We start from the raw sequence: 12,533 nt of genomic DNA on the forward strand, positions 1-12,533 counted from the left end.
AGCAATTTATTGATGCAGTTATTATTATTCTTAAACACATTGAATTATTATGGCTATGTCAAACTTAATAATAAGAATTTCACAAAAGGATCGTCAAACACCAAAATTGTATAAAAAATACTAGTCTAGAAACTTTCTAGAATAAAAATCTAAATGTCAAGAAATACGGATTACTTAATATAGGTATTTATTGAATTATCAATTTCGTCATTATTAACATAATAATAAATAATTAATTATTTTCAATCACAATCCCACGGTGTTTCATTATTCGTGTAGTCTTAATCAAAATAAGAGATGAAAGAAAAGAACAAGCATAGTTTTCATCTTCATCACTACACCTTATAAAACAAAGTCCCGCTTCCGTCTGTGTGTATGTATGTTTGCGATAAACTCGAAAACTATTGAACAGATTTGCATGCGGTTTTCACCTATCAATAGAGTGATTCTTGGGAAAGGTTTAGGTGTATAATTTGTTAAGGTTTTGTGTTACCCGTGCGAAGCCGGAGCCTATTTCATATTTTTTTTAATATACTACGTCGGTGGCAAACAAGCATACGGCCCGCCTGATGTTAAGCAGTCTCCATAGCCTATGTACGCCTGCAACTCCAGAGGAGTTACATGCGCGTTGCCGACCCTAACAGTCCTCTCCCTCGAGCTCTGGCAACCTTACTCACCGGCAGGAACACAACACTATTAGTAGGGTCTAGTGTTATTTGGCTGCGGTTTTCTGTAAGGTGGAGGTACCTCCCCAGTTGGGCTCTGCTCTAGATCTGGAATGACATCCGCTGTCCTGTGCCCTACCACACAAAGCGAGATGTCATTCACAGTGCCCATACCTCTCTTTTGGACGTAGTTTAAGGACATACCCCCGGGTCCGGACGTAGTTTAAGGATATACCCGGGTCCAAAAAATAATAATAGTTATTAGAAAAAATAAATCAAATTGGAACACATCGCTCGAAAATGTTTCTTATCACCATACCGTATATCCTGTCTCTTATCATCAAACCGCATCCTGACACCCTATCATTAGCCATTAAGGCCTAAATAATTTTACAAAATATATTATAATTTTTTAAAGTTCATATTAGACCTATGCTCGTGATTCCTTGGATCTTTTAAGCTAGCACAATACATAGACTTCAGAGTTCAACGTCGCCCTCTGTCGGAAAAGTTTTGGGCTGGTAACGACGTCGGCCTCTACTCATAAACCATACATTTCACTGCGGATTTTTTTAGAACTAACTAACGTATACAAAGTGGCGCCTGGTGAAAAAGTTTTGGTCTAGGACCGGCAGACAAACACTACTCGGGTCACTCACATTTTTAAAGTAGGTACCTAGACAACGGTGAACCGTGAGTGACTCGTTTTAATATATTCAATATGTACCTAGGTCAAATATTGAACGTATTATACGTAAGGTAGGTAAGTATTTAAAATATGACTAACTTGCTGACAGCAGATTAACAGTAAAAATATAAATTATAATGTAAAAAAAACTAATAAAAAAAATAGTGACCCGAAAAAATACTTTTAAAAATATCGTACCCTAGTGGTTTCATGAAACGCGCGCGTCCGCAAACATCAGTTTGATTATAATTACCTACCATCATACCAGTTTCTGTTTGTTTAAGAGGCCGGTGTCGATTTTGGAGCAAAAATGTAAAATTGATAGATTTAGTCGTTGAAATTATACACGTTTTGTTACGTAATATCTAAATAACAAGTATTGGTTTCTATTAGCACGTCTTCTCATCTTGCCTTTTAATAATGAGGTCGCGAGCGTGCGTCACCGCTCACCGGTAATATATGAAGAGAAGGGGCAGTTTTTAAAACTTCATCAAAAAATTATGGTGGTAAATTATACAAATTGATGTAGGTATAAGAATAGTTTCAGCAAATGTTGTAGATTTTATTTAAGTATCAGAATAACGTTGAAATTAAGTCGATTTTCAGAGGAATTGTCACTTGTTTTGAAGTAATTTCTGGAGAAAATTGAATTTTAACTTTCATTTCCTCGAACTCTAAGTCATATAACAAAAATGTAATCTGATAAAGGTCAAGTACAGAACATGTGTAATACAAATTTACTATTTTTAGCAGTCCATACTTTACGAAATTTACAAACAAAGAGCGACAAAATCAGTGCTTTACGCGCATTTACCTATACGTCCATCATAAAAAAAAACATTACTCATTTAGTGAGTCTGTTTTCAAAAAATTGATCTGATAAAAGGCAAGATAAAAAGACGTGCTAATAGCAAAGAGTACTTGTTATTTCAATTAGGTAACAAAAGGTGTACAATTTCACCGACTAAATCTATCAATTTTATATTTTTGCGACTAAAATCGACACCGGCCTCTTAATATTTGAAGAGGCAAGGTGAAAAACATTTTGCAAATAAACAACTGCGCATTTTTACAAAAATACACTTCAGCAAACTTCACAGTCAAATTTTCCGATAAAGCGGACCCTGAAATCAGCCACTGGTCCAGGGGTTCCCAATCTTTTTAGGGTTCCGTACCCAAAGGGTAAAAATGGGACCCTAATACTAAGACTCCACTGTCCGTCTGTCTGTCTGTCACCAGGCTGTATCTCATGAACCCTGATAGCTGGATAGTTGAAATTTTTACAAATGATGTATTTCTGTTGCCGCTGTAACAACAAATACTAAAAACAAAATAAAATAAATATTTGTGGGGCCCCCATATATCCCATACAACAAACGTGTTTTTTTTGCCGGCGGCGGTGTCCTAACCTAGCTAGGCTATTCGAAATAGATAGGTAACATGATTGCCTCTCGGCGCCCCTCTCTACTATCTACGGCGCCCCAGGGCGCCGCGGCGCACAGTTTGGGAACCCCTGCACTGGTCAAACACAATTGTTTAGCCTAATAATATATATAAGCGTTAACCAAGCTAATAATAATACAATATTTATCCTTTCAATCTACGTATATTCACGTCATTACGGTAGTATATATTTTACAGAAAACGTTTCTGTCTATCATTGTGAACATCCTAGTCAGAGCTCCCGTACATTTTACGGTGCTGTTTCTTGCCTAAGTTTTATAAAAGATATAGGAAATGGTGAGATTATTAGCTGTTATTTTGGCTGTGGCCATTTTTAGTGTTGTTTTAAGCAAGACTTTGGAAGAGACAAAGGATTTGGGTAAGTAATAAATTCAATACTTAGATACAATAATTTATATATCTTGAAATTATTTTAAACGGGTAACTCACGTATTAATAAGTCGGATAAATGCTCGACATGTTTGGAATCAATTTTTGAGGGTTCTTCGTAAAGGAGCGCTCACTGGCCTTTACTTTACTGATCGAGCATGCGACGTGTTCTGCGCTAATAGGGCCTGAGTCGCCATAATACAAATTACATTCCAAAAAATGAATTAATGAATTATGGTCCTTCTAGCCGGATTATCCGGTCACATTCATACAACTCTTGTTGAGTGTATGTTGCCGATTCAAACACACTTTCCATTTTTACTGGTTCACACCAGATGCTGGTTCACAAGTGCCAAATACGGTCTTGGTGAATCTTATCGACCGTATGGTGTTCAAAGATGGATGATAACTTGATTAGCACGCTTTTGAAAAGGCGATCGAAACTACAGATCATTTTGAATCGCGATGTTCACTTCTAGAACTTGTTTTATAAGTCAATGACTTTAGCCATCTATTTTCTGTACATTGGACGTTTCATAATAAGGCAGTGCAATGTGTGATCGCCAGTCGTATGATATGTTCCATCGTGTACATTTGAATCAGATATAACGCAGTGCTCAAGGTGCTCGAAAATATCTGAACACGCTCTCTATAACAATGACAATAGAGGTGTGTACAGAACAGATAGTTATGCGTGAGTTGGCCCGGTTGGACGCTCCGATACCTATATCTGATAGCGACTGTACAGTTGCATCAGATATACCTAAGTATAATTGAACAAATCTATTTATCAAGACGAAAGCGCATGTTGAGATATTGTTAAGCACATTATGACTTTATGATATACTTGGTGTCGCCTGTACGTGTACCTACGTAAATGATATCCATACTAATATTATAAATGCGAAAGTCTGTCTGTCCGTGTGTGTGTGTTCACACTTAAACCGCTGAACCGATTTAGTTGAAATATGGCATAGAGATACTATGAGTCCCGGGGAAGGACATAGGATAGTTTTTATGTAAGAAATCATCCCTAAATAAAGTGAAAAGGGGGTGGATTTAAGAAATTTAATGAATTGCCTGATAATTGATGTCAAGCAATTAAGCTTATGCTCAAATTGAATGATTGCTATTACACTTTATCCAAGCGCTAAGCTTACTCTAGCTGCTGTTACTGATTCCACGCAGACGAAGTCGCGGGCAAAAGCTAGTGTTTTAATAGCATGCATAATTGTTTCAGAACAAAAAGTTCACCGGCTGTGGAAGAGATACATCAACCAGGCTCTATCATCGGGCTTCAACAGCAACGGCCTCTCCAGGATTCGAACTCGGAGAAAGTTAGTTTATTATTATATTCTTTGAGATTTTGAGTCAGTTTCGCTTTATATCTATTAGTCGATTCGTGTAGACACTGTAGACACATTTGGTGTCTTCTCCAAGTAGGTACTTAAACTACTTAATGAAAATCTTCATGGTATTCAGGCACCTACCAAAATATGTCACTAACGTACGGAACCCTTCGTGCGCGAGTCCGACTCGCACTTGGCCTCAACTGTTACACACCAAAGCCAAAACTCAGGGCAACTGTAGTCGGTACAATATTTATTTCGACATTAAAGTTAACTTTATTTACAGCGTAGCGGAGGACTGTGAGAAATTAGAACTGTGCAAACTGCACGCGAGATCTTCTAGTAACTTCATGTCTGCGTTCGAACTTTACTTCGTCAAGTGAGTTAAAATACCTTCATGTTCACTATTATCAATATTTTTTTTAATAGCCCATCTCGTTTTCCACTGCTGGGCAAGGGCCTCCCCTTTCTTCCGCCACTTATCACGGCTTGGTGCATGCTCCCGCCAGTCCCTGCAAAAAGTGTCGATGTCATCCCGCCATCTCTTTTTTGGTCTGCCTCTGCCCCGGCCACCAATACCAATCATATTAAATTATTTTTAACCGGGTCACTCACGTATTATTAAACATGTCGAGCTATTCGACTTAATAATACGTGAGTGACCCGGTTTAAAGTAATTTAATATGTTTGAGTCTCACGGGAGTTTTATAGTTAAAACCAATTACCAATATTACTAAACGGTTTTTAAAATCTAAAAATAAAACGTGCTTGTATGTTTTGTGGTACCTAACAAATTAAATTTACCTTCCGAAGTCGTCTAAGCTGTATATTAGAAGCAAGATTTTTTAATAAACTTAAGTAACAACTTTTGTACAATTAGTTTTTCAAAGCGGCAGCAGCCTGCCTTTCCCATAACAACGAAGTGTACCTAAATAAGAACGGGTCGCTCACGTTTTTAAGCCAAAAATTACTCTATATGTTTATGCTATATTTTTATTTTTAATTGGTTTTAATGACATACATATGAAAGTCAGAGTATTGTACGTTAAATTCTGGCTGATTGTGATGTAACCAAATACTAACCCTACCACCATTTATATCCACTCACATTCAAACAATAAATAATTTGTATTTGTAAATTTAGAAAAAAAAAATTTGAGTCACATGCATTTTGACCAGTTTGTTTCTACTTTCTAGGGAATTACCTAGAAAGCAATTCACCTTTGGTTGCATTGCAATGTAATTGAAGCGTTTTAAAATATTTATCAGAATGATACCGATGAACCGATTAACTCTGCCGAATATTCGGTTTGGTAAGATCTAAATCGAACATTCGTATTCGGCAAACTCCATATTCGGCCCATCTCTAGTAGGTAGTCTCGCGGGAATTTTTGTATACGAGCTTCCCGCTTTTTTCAGCAAAGAGAACGCCCGGCTATGGGACCACCAGACGCACACGGCGGCCGACTGCAACCGCCGATTCGCTCATTGCTTCGGTGGTGCGCAGCCCCAACAAAAGCCGCAACATCAGAGGCAGTTCAGAGACAGCAGTCCTGACTATGATAACGATAGAGAGTTTAGTAGTGATGATTACGAATGATCATAACAACTAGGTACTGAATTATTGGTAAAGCCTGACCAGGAATATATGATCACGCGACAGGTTGCGGAATTTTAACAGAACTATTTTTTTCATACTATACTTAACTGTCACCCTATACATGAGAATGAACAGCGCCCTCTTGACAATGATCATATATTACTGGTCAGGCTTTAACAGTCCTCTAGCCTCTTGTACAGTCTGGCAAAAAAAAAATAGAAATTAAAAAGTGGAAACACTGTAGTGTCGTCCCGTTTTTCTTAGATTGATTTGAAAGGGACGACACTACAGTGTTGCCACTTTTTAATTCCTACTCTTTTTTGCCAGACTGTAAATATATCTAATAAATAAAAATCTGTTATACTTTTCTTTCACCACCGTTTTCATGGTCCTACTCCTCATGAATGCACCACAAAATTTTGCCTGAATTGCATACGTATATCAATTTGTAGCATTACTCGAGCTCGAATAGTGAGTGACTCATTCTTAACAATAACATATCGAGTCACTCACGGCGAATAAAACAGTTTTTTACATCACCAATTCGAAAAAGGCCTTTTCTTCCCTGCTAGGAGGGATCAGGGGCCCCTTTTTTCCCAGCTAGTAGGGATTAAAGTGACCCTTTTCTGTTCTAGGACACAATTTTGATATTTTTGAGATAATATTTTTAACATCATAATTTCCTTATAGGTGATGTTAAAAGCAGTATGCGTCACATGGTAGCAAAATTATTTCCATCTTGGCCGTAAGTGCCGTAACACACTTGAATCCCTCACTACGCTCAGGATTATATTTTAGAATCATTCGTTTCGTTTAGAATTCAATGTAAGCCCTGGCCGTAAATTTTTCATTTTGCTCCCTTGTGACACAATCTACTATTTCAGCATAGGTACTGCTGTACCCGTACCATGAGTCACTGACAGTGTCAAAACTGACATATACGCTAACTTTTATGCGAGTACGAGCGAGATGCATGGAAAGTAAGTTACGTTCTCGATAGCGTTTAAAATGTCAGTGCCAAACTGGTGGTAACCACTCTGACAATCTAATTTTAAACATCACTTTTCTAGCATGATCTTTGTGACCCGTTCATAACTACATAGTATAAAACAAAGTCGCTTCCTGCTGTCTGTCTGTATGTCTGTCCCCATGTATGCTTAGATCTTTAAAACTACGCAACGGATTTTGATGCGGTTTTCTTTAATAGATAGTGATTCAAGAGGAAGGTTTATTTTAATAACAAAACTTCCGTGAGACACAGACATATTAAATATATTAATAACGGGTCACTCACGTATTTTAAGTCGAATAACGCTCGACATGTTTCACTCCGTACCGAGGAGTCTCATCAGGAGCTTGCGTTGACGGTGACTGACCAGCGCGAGAAAGGCGGCGGGAGGAAGGTTTATATGTATAATAAATCAGCATTGCACCCGTGCGAAGCCGGGGCGGGTCGTTAGTTATTTAATTTAATATGTCTGAGGCTCTCCGGACTTCCGGAGTTTCGTGCCCCCTTAAGTTGCGATAGGTAAAATGACGTCACAATAAAACAACAGATATCATCATATATTTGTAATCAGTGAATCTGTCCAAAAATATAACGCGTACAGCTAACGACTAGGGAATGCAAACCGGTTTTTATTTGTATGAAATTTCGGTTAATAACCGGTTATTAACCGGTTTGCATTACCTACTAACGACGCCTAGACAAGTGCACTTCCTAACAACTGTACAGCACCGGGCTTCGCGTTTGCAACCATCTGGCCCCTATTCCACCACGGTGACAGTTGCGACAATAGGCTAGATGACAATTTTTTATTAATAGTATCAATCGATCAGGTTTGTTTTTGGGATCAAATGTCTATATGGGACCCATTGTTTTTTTTGTTGTTGTTTTTTTTTTTAGTTAAGTATTTGTTTTTTTTTGTATGGATTGACATGTTATCAAATAATTAATTAAATTGTATGTAGTTATTACAAATTATGAATTTTATTTTATTTGTTTTTCACTTGTCTTCAATTGGTATTTAATTTATTTAATTTTATTATTAAAAATATATTTATTTGCTGACATGTCCCATAATTACTCAGTTTAATTTAATTAATTTATAAGCATGTATGTAATTAGTTCGTAAGATTTCTAACACAATGCATTATTGTTAAAGAAATAAATAAATGAAATGAAAAATGAATTGCATTAAAGCAATACAAAAGTCAGAAATGACAGTCAAAGTCCGACAGTCGTACTTCACTCGCGAAACGCGCCTAACAAACCGATAAGTGAACGTGACGTCAAGGTCACTGAGAGAGCATCTTGAATGTATGGAAAATAAGTAAAATTGCGCTTTTGTCGGTGAAATATTGCGTTTATGCATATAGTTGCTATACAATCTTTTTTTGAATAAAATGCAAGGAATCGAATGGTACCCTTACTTTTTTTCTTCTTGGAAGTTAAAAAATTACTTAAATTTTGAAACATTCAAGTCCTGTATTTTTGCATTATTTCCATATATTATTTTAATATCCACATTATTGTGATAATTGCTCATTTGCTATCTATTTAACTAGATTTTGTTATAAAATTCAACATGTGTCATCAGCCCTATTGTCGACATCACTGTTACTGACGTCACAGGCCTCCATAGGCTACGGTAACCGACGTACTTTAGGCGTTATGGCCTTTAGTTTTTTTTTACATTTGATAGTTGCAAACGCAAATCATTATCCCTACTAAAGCCTGACCAGAAATATATGATCATTGTCAAGAGGGCGCTGTTCATTCTCATGTATAGGGTGACAGTTCAGTATAGTATGAAAAAATTAGTTCCAGTGAAATTCCGCAACATGGCGCGTGATCATATATTCCTGGTCAGGCTTTATATTAGTTACAGTTACAGCACCCATCGATGTGTGGGTTTCATACAAAACAACACAATGGTATGTGTCGTTTTCAAGAAAAAGGTACCGCACTGTCGCTTGCCATAACGCTCTGACAGGTTATTCGTGTAAAGATACAAGCAAATTACGTCCTTAAAGTGATACCTTTTGCTTGAAAACGTCACGTATAGGTACCTAATCTCTTTTCAGTTGCTCAAACACTCGTTTAAATTGTGGCCTTAGGTTTTAGTTATACTGGGAAGGAGGATGGGCAGATTTGTATGGACACTGGTCTTGCCGGCCTAGCACATAATTGGCGCGAGAGTATCTCGCCGCGACATAGACTACCCGTCCCTCTTTAATTAATACAGTTAGTAAAAGAAGGGTAGTCTATCTCGCGGCAAGACACTGTCGCGCCAATCATGTGCTCGGCCTACAGGAACCGATAAGAATAAGCGAAAGGTTTTTATATATCCTCCATTTTTTTGTATGGCGACTTGTCAAATCACTGCTAAAAACTTTTTTTGAGAAAAAAAAACAAGAAAACGAATAAAAAACTAAAGTATCGTGACACAAAATCATCGAAAAGAACAAAACCTTTAAAGGCAAGACGCTTACCGCAAGGATTCTTGTACACTGACCCGCCTGTTGCTATCTCTATCGCACGCGCATAATTATATTGCTGTCGCGCCCATGATGCCGGTTGTCAATGTCACTGTGCGACCGTGACAGCAATATAATAATTATGCGCGTGCAATAGAGATAGCAACAGGCGGGTAAATGTACCAAAATTCTTGTGGTAAGCGTGTTTTTTTTTTAAATAAATGTTTGCACAACTGAGCTTTCATAAGCATTCCGTCTCAACAATAAACATCTCATGAACGAAACGCCTACGCTACTTGTTCGACATTAGACCTTATGGGGACAATGATAAGATGCATTTTGGCATGGACCCTAATTTCTAGTTTAGTTGGTAATGTGAGATTTAAAACTGACGTTGTTTATACATTATTATAGCATATTCACAGTGATCTGAATCAGTTTGATTAATATTTTAAAAAACTGATCAGCGACGATAGCGTGGTCGCGTTTTTATCGCCTCTCATGCCATGCGTCACTTTCGCACTTACATACTTATAGCGTGACAGGCGATATAAACGCAACCGTGCGACCGCCGCTGGACAACTGATAACAGATCAGTGTAAACCTGCCTTTACATCTTGTACAGCAGCAGAAGTTGCTAAGCGGCAGTGTTGGGCGCAATTAATTACTTATGTAATTTAATTACTAATTGAATTGCATGTAATGAAATTGTTTGTAATTTAATTACATGAAAATTCAATTACACGCAATTCAATTTGTTATGTAATTTGTAAAAAATTGCAATTACAACAATTGGCAATTAAATTACTCAATTACTTTATGTTGCCAGAAGACTAATATAACAACAAACAGGCGAAAAAAAATATTTCAATAATAATTATGTATTACAAACTCTTACTGTATTTTTTTTACATTTACTAAAACCCGATGGTATAAAAATCTAACATTTTAACCCTTCGAATACCCATACATAAAACAGTATTTTATTTATTATTTCCCCTTGTACAGAATCTTGCAAAAATACTTTTACATAAAAAGTCAAATATAGTCAAATTTAGTCATGGTTAGTCAAATTTAAAGCTCATTCATAATTTTAATATGATTTTGGAAATAAAGATGATCGAAAATTTGTAATCAATAAAAGTAATTTGAAATTGAGTGAAGTAATTAATTTCAAATTTCAAATTCATAATGTAATAAAAAAATATAACAATTACATTTTGCAATTACAATTGTAAATTGAAGGCGCAATTACTTTTTACATGTAATTATGTTGTTATTTCAATTGTTAATTAGTAATTCAATTAGCGTTTGCCCAACACTGCTAAGCGGGCGAGGTGTTCAAAATTACCTTGACACGCCCTTATTCTCTTAACAAAAAAGTCGCATCAAGATCATTTTGAACACCTCGCCCGCTTAGCAACTTCTGCTGCTGACGGAAGTATGAGTAGCAGTTTAAAGTCTTAATACATCTGTAAATGCACTATAATTAGTCTCAACATTCTGAAATGGTCTCTTAAACAAAAATCAGCAACATCTTATGATATTTGAAAACTACTTACTTACATGACATTGCAACCGTCACTTCAGCAGAACCACTTAATAAGTTAATAGTATTAGGCTATGCTAGTATAACGTACATTGTGTGCATGACTCTAGTAGGTCTACTATAGTTGAATGTGCGTCACTCTAGCAGGGCCTTATAATAAAGTGTTTTTGCTGAATAAATGGTATATCACACGTGTTTCTATACTAACCAATAAACCAACGCGTCAAAAGCGGCTCCATCGCTCAAGCAAACTTCAAAACAAAAACATACATATTATACTATGCTTACCCTGTATAATTACAAAAAGAAATAGGCCGAATTTCGAACAATATATGTGCCATTCTCAAGCAAAAGGGTACTTATTGTCGGCTGTCAATAAGGCGCTATTTGCATATAGCTTCAATTTGAAATAAACCTTATCGACTAGCGACAATGTGGTACCATTTGGTTGAAAATGTCACATATTACTGTAGTAAAGATTAAAACATGACTTTTTACTTTTAGACCATAATTTCGTTTAAAATTTACGAAAATATATTACTGTATTCTTGTGAAGTTTCTTTTTTAATGGCACGAAATAATCTATCTTTGGGTTCGCATCCAACGGTGAAAAAGGAGAAGAAATGGCGTCTATTTCAATAAATATAAACGTTAGTGCATTGTATTTAAAGTATAAAATGAAACATTCTGTCAATGTCAACCAAAATCAAGATATTAGCTTAAAAAAAATCGTTAAAAGATATTTCAGAAATGGTCCCAAGCAAGAGGTCAAATAAGAAGGTTTAAGATCAGAATAAGCATTCTTATAATGAAATAGAAACAAAAAATAATAATTTACAGTACATAAATGGTGCTATTTTACCGCACTAGTGCGATAATTAGCACATTACGTAACTATGTCGAAAATGTACAGTACATAAATGGTGCTATTTTACCGCACTAGTGCGATAATTAGCACATTACGTAACTATGTCGAAAATTTAAAGGGCCATAATATACTGTAAAACGTTGGATACATGTGCGAATAGGTAATTCGCAACTCGTGTCGATTAAAAACGCTCCCTACAGTCGTATTTTAATTTATCGCCACTCGTTGGGAATTCCTTATTCTTCGCACTTGTATCGTAAAGTACTATATTCTGTCATTTTCTCCTTTTCCAACCGTGCCTTCTCTTATATAAATAACCAAATAGTATGCCTAATACCTTACAACTATTGCCAAAGTACGAAAATACTATGAATATAATATTTAGAATGGCACTTAATATCTTTTGTAATTCACAAACAAAGCTTTTGAACATTATGAGTGCATCAGATTCGAAAATTTTTGAAACATGAAATTTATTTCACTCGCAAAATCGAATTGTCT

At 36.2% G+C, this 12,533-nt stretch overlaps 2 protein-coding genes across 2 annotated transcripts in view; one reads left to right on the plus strand and one right to left on the minus strand.

Annotated features, from left to right (window-relative positions):
• LOC134756102 (phospholipid scramblase 3-like) overlaps positions 1 to 12,533 on the minus strand; it is a 455,878-nt gene that overhangs the window by 41,346 nt on the left and 401,999 nt on the right. The window lies entirely within an intron of this gene.
• On the plus strand, positions 3,030 to 6,250 carry LOC134756318 (uncharacterized). Its single transcript, XM_063693148.1, has 4 exons — positions 3,030 to 3,175; positions 4,427 to 4,523; positions 4,822 to 4,914; positions 5,955 to 6,250. The coding sequence occupies exons 1-4, from the start codon at positions 3,091 to 3,093 to the stop codon at positions 6,133 to 6,135; spliced, it is 456 nt and encodes a 151-aa protein (XP_063549218.1). The 5' UTR covers positions 3,030 to 3,090; the 3' UTR covers positions 6,136 to 6,250.

Source organism: Cydia strobilella, chromosome 3 (assembly GCF_947568885.1).
Source record: "Cydia strobilella chromosome 3, ilCydStro3.1, whole genome shotgun sequence".
Lineage (NCBI taxonomy): Eukaryota > Metazoa > Arthropoda > Insecta > Lepidoptera > Tortricidae > Cydia > Cydia strobilella.

Bases quoted from the DNA above. Each gene is read 5' to 3' on its own strand.
- LOC134756318 (XM_063693148.1), top strand. From the start codon at position 3,091: ATGGTGAGATTATTAGCTGTTATTTTGGCTGTGGCCATTTTTAGTGTT. The intron at 3,176-4,426 runs GTAAGTAATAAA...TAATTGTTTCAG, and splicing joins GGAAGAGACAAAGGATTTGG to AACAAAAAGTTCACCGGCTG. The intron at 4,524-4,821 runs GTTAGTTTATTA...CTTTATTTACAG, and splicing joins AGGATTCGAACTCGGAGAAA to CGTAGCGGAGGACTGTGAGA.